Source organism: Malassezia vespertilionis, chromosome 2 (assembly GCF_029542925.1).
Source record: "Malassezia vespertilionis chromosome 2, complete sequence".
Classification (NCBI taxonomy): Eukaryota; Fungi; Basidiomycota; class Malasseziomycetes; order Malasseziales; family Malasseziaceae; genus Malassezia; species Malassezia vespertilionis.
The window spans coordinates 1,190,273-1,215,507 of record NC_079248.1 but is presented as its reverse complement, the minus strand read 5'-3'; the positions used below and the strand labels follow the sequence as shown (position 1 = coordinate 1,215,507).

The 25,235-nt window shown below is 57.6% G+C and overlaps 11 protein-coding genes across 11 annotated transcripts; 6 read left to right on the top strand and 5 right to left on the bottom strand.

Annotated features, from left to right (window-relative positions):
• Positions 1–206: 206 nt before the first annotated feature.
• On the top strand, positions 207–1,759 carry CLB4 (B-type cyclin; the record flags this gene model as incomplete). The annotated part of the gene is made up of 2 exons (XM_056206275.1): positions 207–344; positions 371–1,759. The coding sequence occupies 2 exons, from the start codon at positions 207–209 to the stop codon at positions 1,757–1,759; spliced, it is 1,527 nt and encodes a 508-aa protein (XP_056062250.1).
• A 110-nt stretch (positions 1,760–1,869) lies between these two features.
• On the bottom strand, positions 1,870–2,787 carry scn1 (Cut9-interacting protein scn1; the record flags this gene model as incomplete). The annotated part of the gene is made up of 1 exon (XM_056206274.1): positions 1,870–2,787. The coding sequence occupies one exon, from the start codon at positions 2,785–2,787 to the stop codon at positions 1,870–1,872; it is 918 nt and encodes a 305-aa protein (XP_056062249.1).
• A 110-nt stretch (positions 2,788–2,897) lies between these two features.
• VPS1 (dynamin GTPase) lies at positions 2,898–5,073 on the top strand (the record flags this gene model as incomplete). The annotated part of the gene is made up of 5 exons (XM_056206273.1): positions 2,898–2,916; positions 2,971–2,984; positions 3,014–3,034; positions 3,063–5,003; positions 5,029–5,073. 5 exons carry the CDS (start codon positions 2,898–2,900, stop codon positions 5,071–5,073), a joined length of 2,040 nt encoding a protein of 679 aa, XP_056062248.1.
• An 82-nt stretch (positions 5,074–5,155) lies between these two features.
• MVES1_001426 (uncharacterized protein) lies at positions 5,156–6,244 on the top strand (the record flags this gene model as incomplete). Its single annotated transcript, XM_056206272.1, has 1 exon — positions 5,156–6,244. The coding sequence occupies one exon, from the start codon at positions 5,156–5,158 to the stop codon at positions 6,242–6,244; it is 1,089 nt and encodes a 362-aa protein (XP_056062247.1).
• Positions 6,245–6,500: 256 nt separating this feature from the next.
• On the bottom strand, positions 6,501–9,044 carry SEY1 (Dynamin-like GTPase that mediates homotypic ER fusion; the record flags this gene model as incomplete). The annotated part of the gene is made up of 1 exon (XM_056206271.1): positions 6,501–9,044. The coding sequence occupies one exon, from the start codon at positions 9,042–9,044 to the stop codon at positions 6,501–6,503; it is 2,544 nt and encodes an 847-aa protein (XP_056062246.1).
• Positions 9,045–10,615: 1,571 nt separating this feature from the next.
• Positions 10,616–13,945, top strand: MVES1_001424 (uncharacterized protein; the record flags this gene model as incomplete). Its single annotated transcript, XM_056206270.1, has 1 exon — positions 10,616–13,945. The coding sequence occupies one exon, from the start codon at positions 10,616–10,618 to the stop codon at positions 13,943–13,945; it is 3,330 nt and encodes a 1,109-aa protein (XP_056062245.1).
• Positions 13,946–15,417: 1,472 nt separating this feature from the next.
• Positions 15,418–16,647, bottom strand: ISC1 (sphingomyelin phosphodiesterase; the record flags this gene model as incomplete). The annotated part of the gene is made up of 3 exons (XM_056206269.1): positions 15,418–15,476; positions 15,505–16,466; positions 16,493–16,647. The coding sequence occupies 3 exons, from the start codon at positions 16,645–16,647 to the stop codon at positions 15,418–15,420; spliced, it is 1,176 nt and encodes a 391-aa protein (XP_056062244.1).
• A 247-nt stretch (positions 16,648–16,894) lies between these two features.
• On the top strand, positions 16,895–18,727 carry ALG9 (dextrin dextranase; the record flags this gene model as incomplete). The annotated part of the gene is made up of 2 exons (XM_056206268.1): positions 16,895–16,901; positions 16,950–18,727. The coding sequence occupies 2 exons, from the start codon at positions 16,895–16,897 to the stop codon at positions 18,725–18,727; spliced, it is 1,785 nt and encodes a 594-aa protein (XP_056062243.1).
• Positions 18,728–18,874: 147 nt separating this feature from the next.
• ORC1 (Origin recognition complex, subunit 1) lies at positions 18,875–20,166 on the bottom strand (the record flags this gene model as incomplete). The annotated part of the gene is made up of 2 exons (XM_056206267.1): positions 18,875–18,884; positions 18,914–20,166. 2 exons carry the CDS (start codon positions 20,164–20,166, stop codon positions 18,875–18,877), a joined length of 1,263 nt encoding a protein of 420 aa, XP_056062242.1.
• Positions 20,167–21,056: 890 nt separating this feature from the next.
• Positions 21,057–23,234, top strand: MVES1_001420 (uncharacterized protein; the record flags this gene model as incomplete). The annotated part of the gene is made up of 1 exon (XM_056206266.1): positions 21,057–23,234. One exon carries the CDS (start codon positions 21,057–21,059, stop codon positions 23,232–23,234), a length of 2,178 nt encoding a protein of 725 aa, XP_056062241.1.
• Positions 23,235–23,437: 203 nt separating this feature from the next.
• MET12 (methylenetetrahydrofolate reductase [NAD(P)H]) lies at positions 23,438–25,207 on the bottom strand (the record flags this gene model as incomplete). The annotated part of the gene is made up of 1 exon (XM_056206265.1): positions 23,438–25,207. One exon carries the CDS (start codon positions 25,205–25,207, stop codon positions 23,438–23,440), a length of 1,770 nt encoding a protein of 589 aa, XP_056062240.1.
• Positions 25,208–25,235: the final 28 nt, after the last annotated feature.

The window sequence follows — 25,235 nt, the reverse complement described above, 5'->3', positions numbered from 1 at the left end:
CGTCTGTCCGTGCCGCATGGACGCAAATATCGCAAGCTTGCTGCAGTGAGGCGGGCATCTGTGTATACACCTCTTTTTGGGAGCTCGTCGAAGCCTTGTCGCTTGTCTCTCCCTCCCTGCCTCCCTACGCTCGCCGTTCTATGCAAACCTAGTGCGGCCGTCCTTTCTTTTTGTACGAGGCACTGATGGACCACACTAGCCACGCTATGCGCGATCGCGCACGCCCAACACGGCTGGGCGCTCCGCAGCCCGCGCTTCTTCCTCAAAAACAACTCGCACATGAATACCGCGCGCCGCGGCCCGCCCTGGCCGACGTGAGCAATCGCGATCACAACCAAGTATCTGTACGTACTCTGCAAACTCACACCAGTACACATATGCTCCGCACAAACCGCCGGCTAAGGATGCTGCGCGCCTCGGAAAAAGTGCGCGCGCAGAGCTTGCCGCGCACGATATCCCTACCTCGCATGAAAGTGCGTGCGCACCGGATGCCGTCGTTCCCATACTCGCTGCCGAGACTGCGGATCTGTCGATGCGCACCGATGCATGGCGCCCCGAGCAGCGCGACGCGGCCTCCGATACAGAGGCACAGCTTCCCGCGTCGCAGAGCGCCTCGTTTGAACTGAGCGCCTCGCATTCCTCTGGCAGCCTGCGCTCTGACGACAGCGAAGCGCTTGCCGTGCTAGGGCTGGATGTGGATCCAGCGGGCATTGTGACACTTCCCCTCGATCTCGAGCTCGATGCGCAGCGCCGCGTTGCCGACATTTGCGAGCGCTACGGGCAGAGCGTACTTCTTCCGCAAGCGTATGCGACGCAAGCAGAGCGCCACGAGCTCGTCCAGCTCGGCCAGCTGGATCGTGCTACTGCCGCACACGATGACGAAATGATGCGTCTCGGCCTCGATCCTGAAGAGGCGCGCGACGCGAGTATGGTCGCCGAGTACGCGGACGACATTTTTGAATACATGGCATGCTGTGAGCGCGAGTCCATGCCGAACCCTAATTATATGGACTTTCAGGACGAAATCCAATGGCATATGCGCACCACACTGGTCGACTGGCTCTTGCAGGTGCACATGCGCTACCACATGCTTCCTGAGACGCTCTGGATTGCGGTCAACCTCGTAGATCGCTTTCTCAGCGCGCGGATCGTGAGCCTCGCCAAGCTGCAGCTTGTTGGCGTCACGGCCATGTTTATTGCATCCAAGTACGAGGAGATTTTGGCGCCGAGTGTCGAAGAATTTGTATTTATGACCGAGAATGGCTACTCGCGCGAAGAGATCCTTAAGGGCGAGCGCATTGTGCTTTCCACGCTCGATTTTACCGTCTCGACATACTGCTCGCCCTACTCGTGGGTCCGACGCATTTCTAAGGCAGACGACTACGATATTCAAACGCGGACACTGTGCAAGTTCCTCATGGAAGTAACGCTCCTCAGCCATCTCTTTCTCCGCGCGCGCCCGAGCCTCATTGCTGCGATTGGCATGTACCTTGCCAAGCGCATGCTCGGCGGCGCGTGGGACGACGCATTTGTTTACTACTCGCGCTTCACCGAGGAGCAGCTGATCCCAGGCACGAATCTCTTGCTAGAGAAGCTCATTGAGCCTGGGTTTGAGGAGCAGTTTGTGTTTAAGAAGTATGCAAGCAAAAAGTTCCTCAAGGCGAGCATGTATGCCCGCAGCTGGGCGCTTCGGAATCACCACGAACTGGTTGCTGCACAGACCACCGAGTACGTCTACGCCCCCCACAGCGCATCCTAGCCTTTTTCCTGGCACGTTTATATACCCTCGTTTACAATTCAACGCCGTATAGTTGCACGCCGTCCATTTGTTCGTTGCACCATATTCTATAGCAATCCTATCCTACAATCTCACCCCGCTTCCCCCTTGCAAAAGCGCGCAAAGTTTGCAAGCAGGAGCGCTTCCATTGCGTCCGGCGCACGTCCCAGCGCATGGGCAAAATCGTGCACAACCTCGCGCGTCATGGGCAGCAGCGTAAGCGGCTCGTGCAGGTCCGACTCGCTCAGGAGGCGCGATGGATCACACGCGCGAACCTGATCGGCAAACGTGGGCGAGCGCGCGTTGATGGCGCGTGAAAAAGAAATGTACACATTGGCGTGCGCGCGCTGGACAAGGGCAATGGATGCAGGGCTGTGTGTACAGCTGTGCAAATCCACCCCGATCCCAGAGAAGCCTTCTATGCGCTGCATTGCATCCAGGAATGCGTTGGTATGGCCCGTGCAGCGCACACTGTGCATGCTCACTGCGCGCTGCATCGTGATGGCGAGGCGGACTTGCGCTTCGAGCACGCCGAGCTGGTGCGCTATGGGCGTCTGCAGCTTGGTCAGCCCCCCGTTCGGATCACGCACACGGAAACTGCGGTCTAGGCCCACCTCGCCGACCCAGGCACCGGGAAATGCGCGCAGAAACGAGGCCGTCTGTGCGAGCGCATCTTGCACACCTACAGGCGCAGGCAGCGCGCGGTAGAGTGCCTCGCGCGCCGGATCCTCCGTGCATGACCCAAACAGCGCAGAATAATGCTCAAGTACATCTAGCGTACCTGCATGCAAAGAGATTGCGTGCACATGCCACGGATGCACGCCAAAGCATGGGACTACTTTTGCGCCAAGGGCCTGCGCGGCGCGGGCGACCAGCTGCTGGTCGTCCAAGTCCGTCGACATGATGCACAAGCGCTCCAGTGGCACGGAGCGCATCTCTGCAATCCATGCGTCCCACGGCATGTCGCGCAGCGCCTCTGTCGCGTGGCAGTGCGCATCCACCAGCGGCATGGCAAGGTGCCTGGGCCCTCGTATTTCCAGGCCGCACGTGACTGGGAAATATGCAGAGCTGTGCCGTGCGGTCGCACAGGCTCCCTGCGACAGTGGACGACGAGGCAACTATGGACCAGTCGTTGATCAGTACGTTGCATGCGCCTGGGTGAGCATGACTGACGCAGCACCGTGTGCCTGTAGAACTCGTCAACAAAGTACGTCTTTCGCGCCCACTGACACGCAGCTTCAGGACGCATTCAACGATGTATGTCGTGGCGCCACACTTACTCCAGGTTGGGATCCAGAACCCCATTGATCTTCCGCAGATCACTGTGCTCGGCAGCCAATCGTCTGGCAAGAGCAGTGTGCTTGAGAACATTGTTGGGCGCGACTTTCTTCCGCGCGGAACGGGCATTGTGACGCGCCGTCCCCTTGTCCTCCAGCTTATCCACCGTGTGCCCGAGAACGGCGTGATTGCCCCGCGCCACGAGGACGGCTCGAGCCCCGACGAGTGGGGCGAGTTTTTGCACCTCGGCTCGGAGAAATATTTTGACTTTAACAAGATCCGCGAGGAGATTATGCGCGACACGGAGCTCAAGACGGGCAAGAATGCGGGGATCAGCCCTTTGCCGATCAACCTGCGCATCTATAGCCCGCATGTGCTTACGCTCACGCTTGTTGATCTTCCGGGTCTGACCAAGAACCCAGTCGGCGACCAGCCGCGCGATATTGAGCGCCAGATCCGGGACATGGTGCTCAAGTACATCTCCAAGCCCAACGCCGTCATCCTCGCCGTCACCGCCGCAAACACCGACCTGGCGAACTCTGACGGGCTTAAGTTAGCCGCAGAAGTTGATCCCGAGGGCACGCGCACGCTCGGTGTCCTGACCAAGGTCGACCTGATGGACGTGGGCACGGATGTGGTCGATATTCTTGCTGGGCGCGTCATCCCTTTGCGGCTTGGATACGTGCCTGTAGTGAACCGTGGCCAGCGGGACATCGATAACAAGAAGCATGTGAGCGCTGCGCTCGAAGCGGAGCGCTCCTTCTTTGAGAACCACTCCAGCTACCGGTCCAAGGCTGCGTACTGCGGCACACCGTTCCTTGCGCGCAAGCTGAGCTCGATCCTGATGCACCATATCCGGAGCACACTCCCGGATATCAAGTCCAAGATCACCACGCAGCTCGCCAAGTTCCAAATGGAGCTGCAGTCGCTCGGGGGGGTCGGCGGGGACCAGGGCCATGCGGGCCATGTACTGACCGTCATTACCGAATTCTGCAACGAGTTCCGCACGGTCATCGACGGAAACAGCAACGATTTGACGGTGAACGAGCTGGCTGGCGGTGCGCGCATCAGCTTTGTGTTCCACGAACTGTTCAGCAACGGCGTCAAGAGCATCGATCCGTTCGACGTAGTCAAGGATGCCGACATCCGCACCATCTTGTACAACTCCTCGGGCTCCTCCCCTGCGCTGTTTGTCGGCACAACCGCGTTTGAGGTGATTGTAAAGCAGCAGATCAAGCGGCTCGAGGACCCCAGCTTAAAGTGCACCACGCTCGTCTACGACGAATTGGTCCGCATCCTCTCCCAGCTCCTTTCCAAGACCGCTGCGTTCCGCCGGTTCCCTGCACTGCGCGAGCGCTTCAATGTCGTGGTGATCCAGTACTTTAAGCGGTGCATGTCTCCGACACAAAAGCTGGTGAGCGATATTATCTCTGCAGAAGCATGCTATCTAAACACGGGCCATCCCGACTTTTTGTCGGGACACAAGGCGCTTGCGATGGCTTCGGAGCGCCTCAATGCGCCGTCGCACCCGCCGCCCGAGTTCAAGAGCGGCAAGCCCGTGACTTCGGCGATGGTCAACAGCAAGGATCTCGACGTGGATATCAAGGAGAACACGGGCTTCTTTAGCAGTTTCTTCCCCACCAAGAACAAGCAAAAGAAGGGCGCGATGGAGCCGCCGCCACCCAGCCTGAAGGCGTCCGGCGCACTCACCGACCGCGAGTCGATGGAGACGGACGTGATAAAACTCTTGATTACTTCCTACTTTAACATTACAAAGCGCACCGTGATCGATATGGTGCCCAAGGCGATTATGCTCAACCTCGTGGTGCAGGCCAAGGACTCGCTCCAGCGCGAGCTGCTGCAGGAGCTGTACCAGCCCGAGGTGCTGGAGGATCTTATGAAGGAGTCGGACCACGTTGTCGCGCGCCGCCGCGAGTGCACCAAGATGGTACGTCCTTTAACAACTCACCCAGATCGCCGCGCTGGAAAAGGCCTCGGAAATCGTGACCACTGTATAAGTCGCCGCCGTAGCATAGCACGTGACTTTTATCGGCGTTCGGCGCCGCCTTCTTGCCCTACGTGTAATTGCAACATTTCAGCATGTCCCGGGCTAATGGTACTACGAACGGCACTCAGGAACAGCCAAACAAGGCAGCCGAGATTGGCTGGCTGTTTGTTCCGCAGTTCTACACGACCATGAACCAGAACCCAACGCAGCTCCACCGTTTCTACACCAAGCGCAGCACGATGGTGCATGCAGGAGAGAACGAGGATGTTGCTCCGAGCTTTGGACAGCAGGATATCCACACGCGTTTTCAGGATCTCGCGTTTGTGGATACCAAAGTATACGTGTCGAACGTCGATAGCCAGGCTTCTGCGGACGGCGGTATCATTATCCAGGTGCTCGGCGAAATGTCGAACAAGGGCAACGCTTGGCGCAAGTTTGCCCAAACCTTCTTCCTGGCTCAGCAGCCGAATGGGTTCTACGTGCTGAACGACATCTTCCGCTACCTGAAGGACGAGTCCTCGGAGGAGGCCGAGCCCACAAAGGAGGCCGAGCACGAACATGTGCCGCAGGCTCTTCCCAGCGAGCCGAAACCCGCCGAGGATGCGCCCAAGGAGCCCGAGCCAGTGTCGCTTACGCCTGCTGCAGAGCCTGTGCCTGTGCCTGTGCCTGTGATGGCTGCCCCAGTGGCTGCACCTATGGAGCCCGCCGCGCCCGCCGCGCCCGCTGCGCCCGCCGCGCCCAAGACTTGGGCGAATCTCGCGGCGAGCAATGCAACGAAATGGGGCAGTGCTGCACCACCGACGCCGGCCGTGTCGCAGTCCAGCACCGCGCCGCCCAAGTTAGCCCGCCCAGGAAGCGGCCAGCGCTCCGCACACGTTTTTATCAAAAACGTGACCGGTAGTGCCGCGGTGAACGACACGCTGAAGCAAGCGCTCGAGTCGCAGTTTGGGCCCGTGAAGGATGTGCAGGTGAACATGGGCAAGAACTTTGCGTTTGCCGAGTTTGCCTCGCACGACGCTGCGCAGCGGGCGATTACGCAGAGCACGGGCGGCGGGATCAAGGTCGGTGATGCCACCGTCCAGATCGAGCAGCGCCGCGTGAATGAGCGCAGCGGCGGCGGCAACAACCGCAGTCGTGGCGGCAACCGCGGCGGCAACCGCGGCGGCAGCCATGTGGCCTAACTGCGTTATACCAGCCTTGTTTTGTTATTGTGCATATACTGATCACTGGGTCCAAGGCGGTAGAGGAATGTAGACTTGGAAACAGCGATGACTGGAGACAAGTAGTAGGGACCGTGGCCTGCCCCAAAAACGCCGGGGCATATACTGGCCGTGGGCGGATGCCAGCGGCAGTCTCTGCGCCGTCTTCTGTAGCACTCCAGCGGCAATGGATCGCCTGACACTCTATGCCATTCGTCCCTCTATGCATTCCTATCCACTACTCAACGCTGTCTTGCCGCTTCAAAGCATCCTCACTTTCTACAGGACGCTCCTCCTGCCGCATCGCCGGCGGTAATGGCGCAGGAGGCACGAGGTACTCGCGCAGCTTGTCCTCGACCACCTTTTGCATTTCGCGCGCAACAGATGTCGTCACGGTAAACAGCGGCCCGCCCAAATTCAAGCGCCAGACAACATACGCACCCGCAATGAGCATGCACAGCAGGGTAAAGTACACCGGACTGCGCAGCACAGCCATGGCCTCGTTCCAGCCAAGCATGACCAGCACGGCGTACATCCACAGAGGAACTTGCGCCATACTCGACACGGTACTCCGCTTTGCCTCGACATAATACGCATCAGCATCTTTCCGCAATCGCACGCCCATCTCGGCACTTTGCAGCTCGGTCAGTACCTGTAAGGCATCGTCCAAATCAAGTGGCTCCTCATCTCCAGCGTCCACAGCGGCGCGGAACGACGGCTCCTGCTCGCTATCGCGCACAGCCTGCAGCATCGCTTCGTCGCTCGGTCGGATGCGTGCGTACAAAGGAATCAGTTTCAGCGTCGCATCGCGCGCTTGTGTAAACGCAGTGTCCATATCGTCGTTCGGCTTCCAAACGCGCGGCACACCCTCGGCGTCGTACCGAAATTTTTCCTCGAATGCGTTGCGCAGCCGCACACTGAGCACGGGCTCGGCCGTCTGCTCGTGCACCTTTTGCAAGAGAGAGCGCCAGCCCGTGCGATACAAGGCGTGCAGTCCCACAGCCTCTTCTTGGGGCGTGCAGCTGAGCATCACTGCGCGGTGCTTGTACTGCAGCGTGGCATCTTCCATAATACGACTGTACGCATTCAGCACCGCGTCCCACATTGCCGCGCCTGGCTGCGCCATGGCGAGCGCAACAGGCTCGGCAATGCGGCGCCGCACTTCGCGCTCGAGCTGCACGGCCATCTTTTTCGACTGCTCTGCGCGCAGCGTAACAGCCATGCTGCAGATCGACTCGTCCAACGCGGCGCGCTCCTCGGCGACACTCCAGTCTGTATCGGAGAGGATCATTTGCTCGGTCATCGCGTCGAATGCCGCCAGTGCCAAGGCGTGTTCTTCGCGCACAACATCGCCAAATATACTGCTGGGCTGCGTCCTGATCCGATCCAAAATATGCGCACGGAACGAGCTTGTGAGCATCGCATCCAGGTTCTTTAGCTGTGTCAAAAAGTATGGCAAGAGCGTGGCATTGAGTCCTTTGGTCAACTCCGCACGTTTTTTCGCATAGACACTTGCATGGTAGCGCGAGGCATCTTTATCGAACGCCATGAGCGCTGCCGTGCGATGCTTGTTCATTTGCTCGCCGAGCATCGGCAGCACTTTGCCACCGTCCAAGGCGTTGCGCAGGTACGCAACTGCAGCCACAAAAGCAGCGGACGCTAGCGCAGCGATCTCGTCACACCGGAACTGAGCGAGGAGCTCCTGCTGGGTCGGCAGGTCGAGGTCCTTGTTTTGCACGATCTGGTCCCAAACGCCCTGCAAATAATGCGGGAGGCCATCAATCGGGATCCGCTTGTGGTACTGCGTCTGGAATACGTAGTCGGGATCGTCGCGTTCAAGGAAGCGGGTGCGCATTGCATCTACCGCTTGGTCAAATTCTAGCGGCATCAAGATCTTGTGGGGCAGCGCAAGGAACATGAAGTCAAAAAAGTCGGTGAGCAGCGCGTCGATCAGATTCTCTGGCTTGCGCAGGCTCGCCCAGATGCGCTGGAGGTCGCCGCGGATCGTTTCTTCCAGGTTGGCCATAGGCGTCGTGCCGATATAGTCGCGCACCACAAACATGAGCACTGTTTTTTCTTTGGGCGCACCGCTTTTGGCACGGCCGGACTGAAACAGGCTCAGGTTCACGTCCAGCACCGTTTTGAGCAAACCCATATTCGCGCCTTGGTACAGTCCCACTTGGTTCTCCCACATGTTCACAATCAAACACTCGGCTGTGGTAAGTGCAAAGAGGGACGATTTGCGCTCAAAATCTTGGTCCTCGCCGCGTTCACGACCGTCGGTGCCTTCTACATCCATGACCAACACGTTGCGCTCCATGCCGCGGCTCAGCCAGATACCTTTGGTGGTTTGCTGGCGCTTGCGCTCATTCATCACGTCAAAAGACGTGCCGAAAAGCTTGTTCAGCAATGTAGATTTTCCGGTCGATTGCGAGCCAAGTACAGCACATATATCGTAGCCGAACCCCGCATCTTCCAGGCCCCAATCTTTCAGCTGCTTTGCAAAGGCAGACTCGTGAAAGTGCTGCGTCTCGTCAATGAGCTGGATTCGGTTCAATTTCGAATGGAGGCTAGATTCGCCGGGGGCAGCGGATGGCGGCGCTTGGCTGGCGACAGGGACAGATGACGGCGCCGGTCGCTCTTGCAACAGCGATGCGGGCTCGTCGAACGATTGTACACCTGACGGCACTTGCACCAAGTCCACCAAAGGCGTATCGATGTCGTCCGATCCGATCGGCACGCCGGCAAATGCCGAGCGATCCATTTCCACGTTAGGATCCATCGTGTTACTTCGCGCGAGACACGGCTCCCAGTGGCTCGAACCACGCGATCACGTGATACGCACGGTTCCGTGCTGTCATGTATCAAGTGCGTTTCAACTGCATTGAATGCATTTTGTATTGTAAAGATGGCTATTCATGCAACTGTATAATCATAGGCATATGACCGAGACTAGGACCTGGATATCATAAACGGGTCCTCGCAAGAGTCACAACATGCCAACACATAATCACCGAGTCAAACTTAGAAAGACTGTAATCCCATTTGGGAACCATAACATAAAATCCCTTTTCTCAAAGCCCTAGAAATCAGACGTATTCATTTGTCCGACCCATTTAATGCTTGCTCCAGTTCCAGTAAGCAATGTCGTTGATAATGCCTAGTTCGAGCGCGCCAAGCTTGCTAAATGCAGACTTGGAGATGTCGAACCATTCACCAAAGGTGCAAGATTCGCAGTGGTCGACAATCTTGACCGTGACACTCTTGTCACCGTTCCAGAGGGTCACATCGTCACCGCACTTGAATTGCGAGTCGCTGCGGACGGCGGCGACCATGTCGTCATCGTTGGGAGCAACACCGCCGCAGGCAGGGTTGGCCATCATGTAGCCAGAGTAGTAGGTAACACGACCACCGTTGCCGCGCTTCTCCATAGAGGCCGAGTTGGTGGGGGCAGCAAGTACGGCACTGGCAAGGGTGACGAGGACAGTAGTGAAGAATGTAGCACGCATCGTAATTGGTGTAGTGTTGAAGTGTTTTTGACGGAAGCCCGAGGTGTTGTGTTGAGGGAGAGTGGTATTGGTACGGTGACACCGCCCCGCGACTCACTATATATCCTGTCGTACCCCCCGCGCAAGCTTTTTTTCTTCCTTCCTTCATAACCAGGGCACCAACATGAATGGTTGTGACACCCTTTTCTTGGAAGAAGCGCCTCGCTGATTCGTCACGTTGATAATGTTCGAATTCTGTAGATCCATCATCATACAAAAAGTAACACTTCTGGGGGACTCTTCGCACTCGCCTCCTAGTATTTCATTCGTCCGAATGCTATTTTAATAAACGACGCGCGTTGTATCTAACCGACACGACGTGGTGGGGGCCGCGTAAAGACTGTCTAATTAGTCACGCATACAATTACGCCAATCAAGACGACTTGAACCCGTGTTTGTCTTGAAGACAGGGCGCCAAATTGAACTACGTTCGCGGCGTAGAAATTACGCGGGGGTCAACAAACAACTATTACGTGCCATTTTGGGGTGCTTTTTTTTTTTAGCCTGGCCAGCAGACTTACCCTTTTTGCAAAAAGGGTGCTCGTGGCCAAAAAAGGGAGAGTTGTATGTATAACACGTGACCCATTTCCTTCACTTTGGCATCCCAATTGTTGGGTGTCACGCCCTTTGTCTGGACTCGCGTGATTGGCGGAGTATTTTAGCTGTCGGCGCCCGATGTATACCGGCCGATTCAAACCGGCCAAATCGGAGCGCACTCGCACGCGTGGGGGAGCGCAGCCGACGGCATGGGGTGTCGTCTTTTTTTTAAGCATCCATCGTAGAAACGTGGCGTATGTCGTAAATCATGGCGCCTTTCTCAGAAGCAGATTCCACCAAAAGAGAATCGTCGCAAGGAGACTACCAGAATCTGTTTGCGGAGAACACGCCCACCCCCCCGAGTCTCACATCGGAGAGCTCGCCTGCGTCTAGTCACGATCAGGAGGAACCGGCGCCTGAACACGTACACGTACCGTTTGGAGTTACTCCTTTTGGGTCGCGCCAGCCGAGTGTGGCTCCTTCAGAAGGAGACTTTTTATCGGATTGGCGTCCCTTGACGTCGTCGCCTTCTCTAAACGACGTTCAGTACACGACAGACATGCCGTTGCACGATGGCGGGTCCTGTATTTCGGACGAGTCTAGACTTAGTATTGACAAACGGGGCATGTTTGCTCCTCTAGAAGCGAGCCCTGGGCAAAAATCAACGCAGCATCCGTGGCTCACTGGCACTGCGCCACCTTTGGTCTCGGCAGGTGGCCACGTGCAGTCGAATGCGTTGCCGATGTACCGGTTCGAGCAGTCGAGACAGGCACAGCTCTTGTTTGGTATGCCGCCTGCTGCGTTTGAGAACGGGTCTATGCCTTCCACCTCTGCCAACGGCCTGCTCTCTCCGAGCACTGATGCGTCTTCAATCGCCCCCAGGCTGCTGAACGAACAGCCTGCATTACAGCCTCTTCACGAGCGTAGCGACTCCATCTCGGATGCGCCGCACTCGATGTCGAGCGATGCAGACCTCCTGCTCTCATCTACCTCTATTATTCGTCCCCACTGTCGTGACTTGCCTTCCAACATGCAGATCCTCGTGCATGGCATTCCCGCCAAAGGTGCCAAATCACGCGTCGAGACGCAGATTCGCATGCGAATCGAGCTAGTGACCAATATTGCCGGAAGCGATGCGCCTGTGTGGGAGCGCATCGGCAGCTTTGATCACATCAAAGTTCCCCCGCTGAGTGGGACCAAGCGCAAGTCGAAGAAGCATCAAAAGACAAATGTGCCGCATGATTCTTTGCTCATGCTTGAGGCGGACGTGATCAATGCAACTGCGCCGCATTCGCGCGTTTATGTATGCAACAGTTGTCGCGAGCGCGAGCGCAAACGTGCGCATCGCAAAAAGTCCAAGCGTCTTTCTCCCTCGACGTACCCCACGGAGGAAGAAATCCGCGCGTTGAATATTGATCCAAGCTTGCCAAACGCGGTTGACATTGCGATGCAGCGTATGGAGGAAGAGGAACGCAAGCATACGGTCCTGTTCAACTGCGGCGACTATATCGACTTCCACAATGGCGAAGTGACGCTCTCCACGCGGATTACCTGCTACTGCCGACACCACCGTGAAAAACTTGGGTTCCAAATCGTCTTTACACTGCGCGATCGTCTGGGTACGTTTGTTGCCTCTGGCACCACACCCCCCATCATGATTATGGACGACCACAAATCCATTGCGCAGAACACGGTCGCCGCGCGCATGTCGGACCGCCGTACGAGGCGCATCGAAACAGAGCCCGAGGACGGTGCGTTTGCCAGCAGCCTCTCGCCCAAGTCGGTCGAGCCTGCCTCTGGGCGTCCGCGTGAGCGGCCGAAACCATACGAAGATGCTCCCGCCCGCCAGCGTTTTTTCTCTGCGCAAAGCACGCACGATAAAAAGCGAGGCGCCTCATTTTTACTCGATTCCACACCCAACTATCTGTGGAATACCTTGCCGGATGCCATGCAAAGCGAGATGGGGGGCCAAAACGCACTTGGTTCTCTCCGCTCTGTATCGCCCGCCATGGATGAGGATGCGCTGAACTTGCTAAACACGCCATTTCACGTCGACGCACCCGACTGTGCCAATATGGTGCCGATGGAAACCTCTTTTGCCTCGCCATTGAACAATGTACCGCTTCCTCTTCACGATCCACTCGCGCAGCTTCCGCAGTCATTGGCTGTGCCTAAGATCACCAAACTCATTCCCGCTGAAGGTCCCACGACGGGCGGCATTGAGATTACCATCCTGGGCGAGAATTTTGCCGACGAGTTCGAGTGCTACTTTGGCGATATGCCCTGCTCCTTTACGCGAATCTGGGCAGAGTCCACCCTGGTTTGTCTCTTGCCGCCAAGCGCTGTGCCTGGACCAGTCACTGTTACGCTCCGCAAAGGCCAAGTCAGCACGGAGAATGTGCCTGGCCAGCCGCTGCAGCTGTTCACCTATGTCGACCCGACCGAGCGTGCATTGATGGAGCTTGCCCTTCAAGTGGTCGGCATGCAAATGACTGGAAGAATGGCCTCGGCCAAAGACGTTGCCATGCGCATTGTCAACTCCAACCAGCAGGATGGCACGATGTTCTCTGCGCGCGCCGGTCAAAGCGTGGAGGAGAATGTCATGGCCTTGCTGCAGCTCTTAAACACGGGTGCCGGCCGGTACAATGGCAGGCGCAACGTATTGCACGCCAACAACAAGGAAGGCCATACGCTGCTGCATCTTGCCATTGCGCAAAAGTATCATGACCTGACGGCCTACCTTTTGGCCCACGGCGCACTTGTGAATGCACAAGACACGAACGGATGCACGCCGTTACATTTTGCCGCCATGTACAGCACACGAGCGATCGTAGAGATGCTTCTTGCGCACGGCGCCACAGCCACGATGCAGTCCAATCAGCACTATCTTGCGCTAGATATGGCGCACGGAAGCGACAAATCAGATACGTGTGCCATCCTTGCCCAATGGATGCAGGATATGACCGACGAGCCTGGCTATTCGGATGCCACCGATTCGGAGGACGAAGATGGTACGCCAATCGCCACCAACACACCACTGCTCGACGAGCTTGATGAGAGCGACTCGGAAGACGCAAGCATTTCCTTCGCCGAGCTCGCCGCGCTTTGCTGTCCGGCGGTGCAGGGCAAGGATAAGCATGCGTTGAACACGCCGACTCGACCGAACTCGCCTGCAGAAGCATCTTCGCCACCGCCCACTTATGACGAAGCAACGCTGGACAACAAGTCGGGCTCCTCTCGCCACGTCCTAGGCGAGAAGCTTGTCACGGATGCCGACCAGGACGCGGCACTCCGGGGCAGTTTGCTCACTAGCGCCGAGGAGAACAGCAATACGCGCCGTGCGTCTGCAAAGACCGCGTCTGGAAGCCGCTCAAGGAAACGCGCAGCGCGTATGCGATCTGCGAAGGACATGGAAGGAGAGAATCAAGTGGTGCCTGCACGCCGCGGCGTTTATGACGACCGCATGCTCCTTTGGTTCTGGATTCCTGCCATGATTGCCGTATTCCTTGTCACCATGGTGCTCAATGGCGGTGGTTATTTTTTGCACCACGACATACCCCCGATGCCGCAGCAGCGCTTGCCCGTTCAGGATTTGTAGCCATGTAATTGTATTTTAAACTTTTCGCCGTCTGGCGAGAGCCTTTCTACATGCCTATGTCTTGTTTGCTTTGCGCCGCCATGTCTTTTTCCTGTCGAGGTGCGCTCCACACTCGCTGCAAGGTCGGTGTAGCTGCGACGAACACGCAAGACGTATCCTGATGGCGAATACGACGCAAGTCGTTCGCCGAATCAGCCCGCGTACATCGCGCGGACGACTCGGCACGTGCCATTTTGCTGTCGTGCGACAAACAGTATCGCGCGATATGATTGGAGCGAAATAAGCGCAGTAGTACATTGATCGGTGCAAAGGTCTTGGCCGCACAAACGTGCAGACTATAAAAAGCACGCTGGACGTATGTTTCCGCACGACTTTACACGATGAATCCTTCTCATCAGAACAAGGCTTGCCAATGTGCCCCATCTTGCACATGCGGCTCTTCCTGCGCATGCGGGACAAAGACATGCAAGTGTAGCGCATCCGCCTCGTGTGGCGGCAAGTGCGAGAACAACTGCGTTTGCGGTACCAAGTCATGCACGTGCGATGCTTTTGCTTCATGCGGCGGCAAGTGCGGCGGCAACTGTACGTGCAAGCACTAGATGCTTGCAAATACCTTTGCATTGCGTTCATACTATTATACCACTATCGATATGTAGCGACGTTTGAATCTAGTAAGTGTTGAACATGATAGCACTCTTATCATGCGCGTTGCCACGCCTTTAGGCGCAATGCCATGCCTTTCGCGCAATGCCACGCAATGCCACGCCTTTTTGCGCATTGCCACACCCCCTTTCGTGCAAGTCCACGCATTGCCACGCCCTTTCGTGCATTGCCACAGTGCCCAAATTGCGTCTTTTTTGCTTTCACGTGATGCGCGCTATTTTGCGATTGGATGTATCTGACTTGCGCAATTTTGCGGCATGTGCGTTGCGTGGCTTGCAGCGGGGTGAATAGGATAAATAGGCGGACTCGACACAGGCCGCACCCTACTTTATTCACTATGACTGTACGTACACTTTACACTGGGTATTCTAACCAACAGTGCGGATGCTCTTCTACTACCAACACTAAGCCTTTCTCTGCAAAGGCTTGTACATGCTGCAGCAGTGCTGCTTGCCAAGGCGTGTGCAACGACGGATGTGTGTGCACTAACGGATGTGCGTGTGCCGACGCATGCAAGTGTGGCGATAAATGCGCCTGTTTTGCGAAGGCCTGAAGCTTGACTTGTGCATACTGAACGAAGAAGTGTATACGAAAAGGAAAAAAAAAACTCCCCTTTTCATCCGAACGATAAAGAGCCAATGAAGTTGTAATGAGTCCTCCTTATCAAAACGAAATGCCTTTCCATACGAACGAACAGAGTTTTTCTGCGTGATTCACCTTTTACTGCATTTGCTGATAGTCTTACACTTTAAATACCAAAGTTAAAAGCGTTCTGCCAAAGACATGTATTGCAATAAATGCCTCGCATCCTACTCACCCAATCCTGCAATCGCCGTCTCAAATGAAGCAATCGCTGTACGAAGCGCACCTACGGTTAGCATTCCAACTATACATACGCTGATGCCATTCTCCCCAGACCACCGCGCTGTACAGTGCTGTGGTCCCAGCCCAGACGGTGGGAACCATTGGGATACACGTTACGAGTGCGGGCGCGACGCTGCGTCCATAGCGCAACCAAGCACTTGCACAAGCATTTGCCGCGACGAGCGCCACTGCAAACACCAATGAACCCCAAAACACGTGGTAATGCGAGCGCTGTTGGGCCTTGGCGGAGCGCAGGGCGTGGTCCAAGATCGGCAATGCATCCCATAAGATCTCTACAGCACTTTCGCGCGACGCAGTCCGTGCCTGCACACCCTGCGGCCGCACATCCAGAGTCGCTTCAACGCCAAAGTGGTCCGAGTACGATACCTCGAGATCCGGAATGAGCTCTTTGAACACCACGCGGCTCCGCGTACAGACCCAGTCGTCAGGCGCCGTGTTCGGGCCGCGGTATAGGACATAGTCAAGCCGTTTTCCTCGGTGCCTCACTGCAAGCTCGTCCAGCGGCTTGCCCTTCGTCCAAGTATTGTCGGGGCTATCGCATGTAATCGCACTGTCCAACAGCGCGCCTTGCGTTTGATCTACATCCAGGCATGCGTCGTACAGCCCGCCGTACCGGTGCAAGATGGCGATGCATACAGAGTCCGGCAAGGAATTAAAGTCACCCATGCACACTACATGCCTTCCGCGCTCCGCACTGATCCGGCACCGGTGTGCAAGTTCAAACGCCTCGACCACGCTGTTGGCGCGGCGCGTCTCGGGCCCTACCTGCCCACCGACCGCAGTGAAATGTGTATCCCACACATCAATAAGTCCCAGTGTCGGGTGTTTTATAGTCGCACACCCACATGCCTTGCCTGCAATCCAGTCGCCGTGCTGCACATAGATCGGCGTGCCTGTGAGAGAGTACATGTGAGTTTGCATCTCCACGATGGGGTGCTTTGAGAGAATTGCGAGTCCCGAGCCAAATGCGCCGCTGGAGTCAGTATGTTCTCGACGCACGTCAGAAAGAAACGGCTGTACGGGTACTTGGCCTCGCATGCCTGCTGTACATAGCGCCAGTCCTGCGACGCAAACCAAATTTCTTGCAAAGCAACCACATCGTGGTCCGTCTGTGCAAGCCGCTGCCCGATCGCACGGAGCCGCTCCGCACGCATCTTGGAGAAGAACCGCAGGCCCCTGTTGTCAGTCGCGCCTTGACGCACCAGCAGTTGAGCGTCGCTACGTCGAGTCCCATGGCAGGCATCGGGACGTGCGCAGTCAGCGCCTCCACATCCACCGGCGTCCTCGCGCTTTTGCTTCCATGTCGCTGCTGCGCGATCATCCGAGGCTCGCGCAGCCAAGCGTGTCCAGCTGGCAGGCTGCGTTCGTGATGTTGTTTGCGGTACGCTGCATTGCAGCGCTATGGACCGTAATTATGGACTGTGATGAAGGTGCGTACTTTTTTCTTCTCACGCAGTGTACAATTACTGGGAGCCGCTGCACCTGCTCGCCACGCCACACGCACTTACACAGCATCCCATACCCGCGTTTGAGACTTGGGAGTACGCACCACAGTTTGCGATCCGTTCATGGGCCTACATTGCCCTGCATGCACTGCCCGCAGCGCTTGTATCACACGTTGCGGCGCAGCCGTACGCATTTTACAGCGTGCGCATACTGCTTGCGGCCGTATCTGCCGTAGGAGATGCTATGCTTTTTCGCAGTGTTGCCACTCGTGTGAATGCGCGTGTCGCGCGGTACATGCTCACATTTCTTACCGTATCTGCGGGCATGCATTCGGCTTCCGTTGCGCTCCTTCCCTCGAGTTTTGCCATGTACACCACGAGCGTGGCGACGGCGTTTGCAATGCAGCAGCGTGAATTTGGCGCTACGTGTGCGTTTGCATTTGGTGCGCTGCTCGGCTGGCCGTATGCCCTAGTAGTCGCCATCCCATTTGTCGTGGAAACGCTCTTCTTCTGCGATCCCCGCGCGAAGTTTTTCCGCCGCTTTTCCCGTCTTGCGTTTGCCGGCGTGCTCAGCGGCGTGCTGTGTCTCCCCATTGCGTTTATCGACTCGCTCGCGTATGGCACGCCGACATTGGCTGCACTTAACACGGTGCAGTACAATGTGCTCAGCAAAGCGCGCGGCATTGGGCCTGAGCTGTACGGAACAGAGCCAGCGTCGTACTATATTGTGAATCTACTGCTGAATATGAATGTGGTGCTCCCTTTGGCCCTTGCGTCATTGCCGCTCACCTTCCTCACCGCTGCATTTGCGCCCGCGCGCTTCACCGGCGACTTTCCCGGCCTGCGCACGCCCGGGAAGCCAGGCAAAGTACATACCACGCCGGCCTTTGGCGCGGCGCGTTTGCTTGTCTTGCGTCTTCTTCCAATATACATTTGGCTTGGCGTGCTGACTGCCCAGGCACACAAGGAGGAGCGGTTCATGTACGTAATCTATCCCCTATTGTGCTTCAATGCCGCTGTCGCACTCTACTTTTTACGGAGCTGGCTCGAGGCCGGGTACCTGCACCTTACGCGGTCTCCGTACCGCGCTTCACGCACGCTTTTATTCCCCGCATGCACCCTGATTCCCCTGCTGGCCGCGGCGCTACTGGGCTTTTCACGGAGCGCATCGCTCGTCGCGCATTATCGCGCGCCGATGGTCGTGACGCAAGCCCTTGCGAAGCACACCCACGCCCACACCCCTGCAACCCTGTGCCTCGGCAAGGAGTGGCATCGGTTTCCCTCCCACTTTTTTGTCCCGCCGCACGTCCAAGTCCAGTTCATTCCCAGCGCCTTTCGCGGGATTTTGCCGCTGCACTTTGCCGTGGAAACGCCTCACTTCCAAAATGCCCAGCTCGACGCCGCCAGTGCTTTTTGGCCGTTTTCAAACGCGACGCGATCGGCGGTGACGAGCGTGAATGAGCGCAATATGGAAGAAGAGGACCGCTACGTTCCGCTCGACATGTGCGACCTACTCATCGATTTTGACACGTCCCGTCTGGCCGCGGCGCCGCGCGAGCCTACGTACAGCGCGACAGGCGCGTGGGAAAAACTCGTGTGCCGCCCTTTCTTGGACGCGGACGCGAGTCGCGATGCGGCACAAGACGCTTCGCTCCGCGTACGTCTCGTGGCGACCGCCGCGCGTACGTTGTGGCTACCAGCGTGGCTTTTCGCACAGATTCCCGGCTGGGAAGAACCGCTTCGGTATGGGCAGTACTGCCTGCTGAAGCGCTACGACACAGCGGCCTAACCTTGCAGCGCGTGCTTCACTTCGTCCTCCGATACCGTAAGCAAAAATCGCGCGTGCGGTCCGGCGCGCGCATTCCCGGCGCCTGTACCGACTGCAACGACGATCCCTAGTGCACATAGTGACGCCAATGGGCGCAGCAATGCATATTCATTGTATTCTGGAATACTCTGCGTGCGGCACACCGACGCATGGTGCGAGAGAACATCGCCCCAAGTGACCTCGTCGAGTCCAGAGCGACGCATCGTAGCATACATGCTCCCTAGGAGGAGCTTGGCCTGCGTCGAGAGCGCCGCCATATGCGCGCCGCGGCCACTGCGCGCCATGCGATCCAGCACTTGGCGCACGTCTGCAATCGAGATCGGCTCCTGCGGCACACCGGCGACCAAGGCTTTGTGCTCGGCGGCCTCCACCGCGTGGCGGCAAACGTCTAGCATACGCCGCGCATCGCCCGAGACATTTGCCACGCGCTTGGAGGCAAACACGAGTGCATCGTACCGAAAGAGGTGCTCGCATCCCTGAGTCGCTGGCTCGTTGCCTACCCGCGCTCCGTGCTCGTCCAAGTCGAGACGCACACGCACTATATCGAGCAACTGCTTGTCCGTGTACGGCATAAATGGCACGCGCAGCATCCCCAGCCGACTCGCTACCTTTGGTTGGAGTGTGCGCTCCGGAAGGTCCATTGTGTTGGCCACAGCGAGCACCACTAGCTGGCTCCCGGGCAAGTTGGGCCAGTGAAACAAGTTGTAGATCACGTCTTGCCGCGACGTGACAAACAGATCGAGCTCGTCCATAAGCACGACTAGCGGCGTCCGCTGCCCATCGCCATCCGCACCAAAGTACTGCGTGAGGCGATTCAGTGCGGCGCGTGGATGCAATCGCTTCTCGCCGCCTTGCACAGCGCTCCATAGCTCTGTGTATGCCTGCATTGCGCTGGCAAGTTTCATGCCGTTGATCTCAACAAACCGGAACGCGGGCAGTTCGCCGCGTGCCATACTCGCCTGCATAGTGCGCACTGCCTCGCGCACTGTAGCCGTCTTTCCCGTGCCGGGAACGCCATACATGTAGGCACACTCGCCTGCACGCGCTTGCAGCGCATCGGTCATGCACGCTACAATCTCGCTAAACTGCTGCTCGCGGCTCGGAAGCTCTTCTGGCGTGGAGCCTACATGCAGGAGCCGCCGTGCACGCTCGTGCGCACTGAGACGCGCAAGTGTGGCTGGTGCCAGCGAGTGCAGCGAGCCGGGACGGTTCGGCAGCGAGAGCGGCGGCACGGCGCGCGCAACGTCGGCCGCAGGCGTTGCTTTTTGCGCGATGCGCCGCGCAGGTATGGAGCGCTTCTTTGGGGTCGGGCGGGGTATCTTGCGTGTCGTGCTATCATGTACAGGAGCTGGTGGGGGGGGCTCTGGCGCGCTAGCGCGGCGCTTTGCGCGAGTAATCATGGAATACGCTACAGACCTCCACATTACGCGCGCGCGCGCCGATTAATTTCGGCGGCCTCGCTGGAGCTGGGGAAGTTGAGTTGCCTGGTGAGTGGTGGTGCAACGTACCAATAATCCGGCGGCGTCGTCTCTGGCGGCATGGCATGCCGGTGGCGGGATGAGTGCTGTCGGCGCGCATGTGCGCCGTGCTCTGCATCGTCAAGCGGATTGTCCTTGGGCGCGACGGCCGCATAGTACTATGGTTAGTTTTGTGCTCACGTACTTCGCGGCAGCATGCGCAGTCTGCGGCATGCATAGTGCGGCGTGTGCGTGGAGGTGCAGATACAGGCGCGGCGGCGCGCTTCGTGGAGGCGTACCGCCCCGTGCCTTTGAACATGCTGGGGTCTTCGTCCAGGAGCGCACGCACATGCCGCCTGTGCTCGAGCACTTGGGTGCGGTCCTGCAGTGGCGTGCGCATTTTGGTATATTCTGTACTCGTAGGAGGGTCTGTAGTGGCGTGGGCGGCGCTGAGCACGCGCGCGCATTTCTGCTCGCGTCGTTTCCTGATCTCTGTGCGCCACCACCCCTTGAATTCTCGCCATTTTTGCATGCATTCCATGTGGCGTGCATGCAGGGCATCGTAGTCGCGTCGCAGCGTGCGGTACGCGGCGGGCAAGTCGGCAGGGAGATCAGCGTCCGTGTTCCTTGACACATTCGCCGCTCTTTCCGCTGCCACACTTCGTGCATTCTGTGCCTCCCGTGCCTCCCGTGCAAGCACCGCTGCAAGCGCAGCCTCCGCGGCGCGCACATGCGCAAGCGCCGCCGCAAGCTCTGTCATGGCGCCAGCCAAGACGCGCGCGGCACCGCACGTGATCTTTATCCAAGGGGGGGCCACAGCCGGCCTTGTCCGTATGCCAGCAGCGGCGTGGGACGATACGGTAAGTGGGCATGTCGCCAAGCATGCGTGCTCGCCAACCCAAGCGATGCGCGTGCGTGCACAACATGGTACATCACTGCACCATTTCCTCGAACACACACCGCTCGCACGGCGTGCACGGCACTGGGACTGGCGCAACGGCGCGACCAGCGCACGAAATTCTCCACCAAGCGACGAGGAACTTGCATTTGTGCGCAACTACTTCAAGTACGAAGACGGCCCTAATGGACCGAGCAAGCTCTACCTGATGTTGCTTACGGATTGCATGCTCACGCTCAAGGATCGACCATGGATGGGTGTCGTTTCGCCGCCGCTGCTCGCGACCACCGGCGTCCTTCCCCTGTCCATCTTTTCCACAGGCCCCGATATTATCGATCACTACTACAACTGTATTATTGAAGCCAAGCGCGAGGTGATACTGCTCACAAATTACTGGCAGCAGGGCAAGAACGTCGATAAGATTGCCGCAGCGATTCGCGAGCTGAACAAGCGCGCTGCAGCGCGCGGCGACACCATCGTGATGAAGATCATGTGGGACCGTGGACCGCGCACTGTGGGCGATCTCTTCCGTCTGCGCACTCCCATCCTTCCCGCCCAATGGGCCGCGAATGGCCTGCCGGCTTCCGCGGAACTTACTAATATCGAGCTGGAGATCTTAAACTACCACCGCCCCCTCATGGGCACTTTCCATGCCAAGCTTCTGCTGGTCGATCGCAAGGTCGCGCTCTTGAACAGTATCAATATTCAGGACCGCCCCAATTTGGAGGCGTGCGTGCGTCTGGAAGGCGACATTGTCAACGCTGTCTACGACCACGCGCTGATCTCGTGGGGAAATCCACTGCGCCCCATGCTTCCATGCCTTGATTCGCCAGCATCGCCCACGGTGTCTGACGATGTGTTTATCCTTGGCGGAAACAATTCTCTGCCGCACGTGTCGGACAAGCAGCGGGAGCAGATGGGAAGGATGGCGCGCGAGCAGCTCATCCAAGACGACCAAGAGACGCTGCGGCAGCAGCCTGTAAGCATGCGAGTGCACATCGCCGACATCGTCGAGCAGATGATACAGGCGCGCGCCGGCGCGACCGATACTCCGCAAACTGCGCGCAAAGAACCTGTCGATAGTGATCATGCGGTGCGCCGCGCAGCGGCAATTTGGACCAACAAGACCCATGGAAATAACCGCGACAACACGCACCCCTCGGCTCCTGCCTTTCCCCAGACCATCGCCGACAGCGCACTGCGCATGCTCGGCAAGGACAGCAGCAGCAGCTGGAACGTGCAGTACGAGCTACACGGCCGGCACGGTCGAGGCGTGAGCGAGGAAGAAGCCAAGGTGCTTGCACGCATTACCAGCTCCCTAGACTTTGCGAATAACTCGCAAGTACAGGGCGAGCTGAAGCCAGAAGTCATTGAAAACAGCATCGGTGGATGGCAGGCACAGCGCCTCATGGGTTTACTGGAGTTCGAACCGCTCGTCTTCCATTCCGCACATGCGCCTGTGCCCATGGCACTCGTCAATCGCCGCCCCCGCGGTCTTCCAGGCCACGGCGATATTGCGAATCCCCAAGCAGCCGCATGGCTCGCAGGGTTCCGCTACGCCAAAAAGCACGTGTTTATACAAAGCCCGACGCTCAATGCTAGCCCGATCAAAGCTGCGATTCTTGCGTGTGTGCGGCGCTCCGTCCGTGTCGAGTTGTGGCTTGATCTCGGGTTCAATGACAAGAGCGAGAGCATGCCGTTCCAGGGTGGCACAAACGAGCAGGTAGTCTCCAAAATGTACCGCACTTTGCGGCGCGAAGGACAAGGCAGGGAAAAGTACCTTGACGTGTATTGGTACACGGGCAAAGACATGGACAGGCCCTTGAATGCGGTGCGTAAGCAGCGCAACTGCCATGTGAAATTCGCCGCATTTGACGGCGAGGTTGGTATTCTTGGCAGTGGAAATCAAGACACGCAGAGCTGGTTCCACTCGCAAGAGATTAATGTCATGGTCGACTCGAAGCAGATTGTATCCGAGTGGGTCACAGCACTTCGGCGGAACCAGTCGACACATTTGTACGGCAAAGTCGACCAACAACTTGGCATTTGGCGCGGCAAGGGCGGCGATCAGATGCCGGATACGGGCAAGGATGGCGTGCCAGAGTCTGCATAGAAGGATATAGGCCAGCGTGGACGTATGCAACGGCTGCGTAGGGAATATTGTTTTATGGATGTACATGGTGCTACGTACGGCGACGTTGGGCACGCTGTTGGAGCGTAGTGTACTGCTGGAACGTGAAGCACGCTGTTGGAGCGTGAAGCACTCGACTGTAACGCCGCCTTGTTTTGGGCACACTGCTGGCGGGGTTCAGCTGGCTATGCTTGCGTCAAAAACCTCCATAATCCATCTGCATCCTTGTAGTCGTGATGCACGACCGTCACCAGCCAATACGTATCATGGATCGCACGCAAAAATTTTCGCGAGGCGCTTCGCGGCGGAAAGAGCAGTTCCCATTCACGCCAAATCGCAAACGCCTCGTCGCGCCACGCCATGAATGACTGCGCCTCAATGATGGTCGATTGGGCAACCTCTTTTCCCGGGAAAACACCCCACGTCACCGCATTGAGCCCGTGTTCTCCTACGTTTGTCTCGAAGGATGCGGGATCGTGCATAGCAGCATAAAAAGTGATGGGCGTTTCGCTCTGTCCAATCCTTTCGACCAAGGCACGCTTGTCTTTTTCCGACATGAACATCTCCACAAACGATTTTTGGAAAATGAAGCCGTTTTTGGGGCCGAAGCCATAGGTGGGATCGCTGCTATCGATTCCGTTCACTGCGGGCTGCGATCCCACAGTCCACCATCCTTTTCCGTCGTTCAAACGCGTGAGTGCAGGAAGTAGCGGCGCAGTCTCGTCCCACACAGGCACATCGCACCATGGAATGCACGCAAGACTGCCTTTTACGTAGTTGGTAAAGATGCGGCGGATATCGGACTCGTCTACAGGCGTGCCCCAAAGGCGCATCGCCTCTTCCGGCGGCACTTTGAGGCTTGCGCCATAGCCATCAAGCTCACCGAACGCAGGACTGCGCGAATCTCCGTATCGACCATTGGGAAACTCATCCCATTCCCAGTCAGCCGGCGATCGCACAAGCGCGCCTTTTTCAGCGCGCAACTCTCCGGCGCCCGCTTTGGCCCCGGTAATGACGCGCGTGACGCTTTTTTCCAGATTGAGCGTGTAGAGGTGAAACGCGGCTATTTGGTCCTGCTTGTGCACTTGATCCACAATCGTGTGCGCTACCTGCACGCCGACATCCTTGACGCTCGCATCGTCCGTCTTGATCGGCTCTAGCGCCTCGAGCAGCGGTGTAGGCACTTGCAGGCGACATAAGTTTGTCATACGCCGGAAACTGTGGTAGTTTTGGATGGGCATCACGCCGGGAATAATGGGAATCGTAATGCCGTGTGCGCGACAGCGCGCGTGCCAGGTATGAAACTTTTCCGGCTCGTAGAAAAACTGCGTCACGATAAATTGTGCACCAGCGTCTTGCTTCTGTTTCAGGAAACCGATATCGCGCGCAACATCCTCTGGCGTGTGGCCAGACAGCCCTTCGGGATAGCCAGCGACGCCGATACAAAACGCATCACCGTGCTGCTTGCGAACGTACTTGACAAGATCGATCGATGTCTGGAATTGCTGGTCGGTCGCAATCCAGGATTCCTCGCCACGCGGCGGGTCCCCACGCAGCGCGAGGATATTGCAAATGCCGTAGCGCTTTGCATCCGCCAAGGCCGTGTCCAGAAAACTGCGCTCCACATCCGTGCACGTCATGTGAAGACACACGTCACAGCCGCCCGTGCGCGGACCGCTATTGTCCAGCTCAGCGCGCCAGTTCATCGAGGGGTCAAAGAAGCCGTTTTGGACACGCACGGCAAGCTCCAAGGAGATGTCGCGTGTGGAGCCGCCCGAGCCCCAGGTTACGTGCACCCAGCCGGGATGCAGTTTCGCAGTCATGCGCTCAATACGCGCGTACAAGTTCGCCATACCATCGCTGGTCTTGGGGGGGAAAAACTCGAGCGACCAGAGAATACCATCCTGCTTTTGCGCAAGCTTCTCATCGATGCGAGCCACGCGACGCTCGGGCATCGTGGAAGAAGTGGAGGCGACGTGAAAG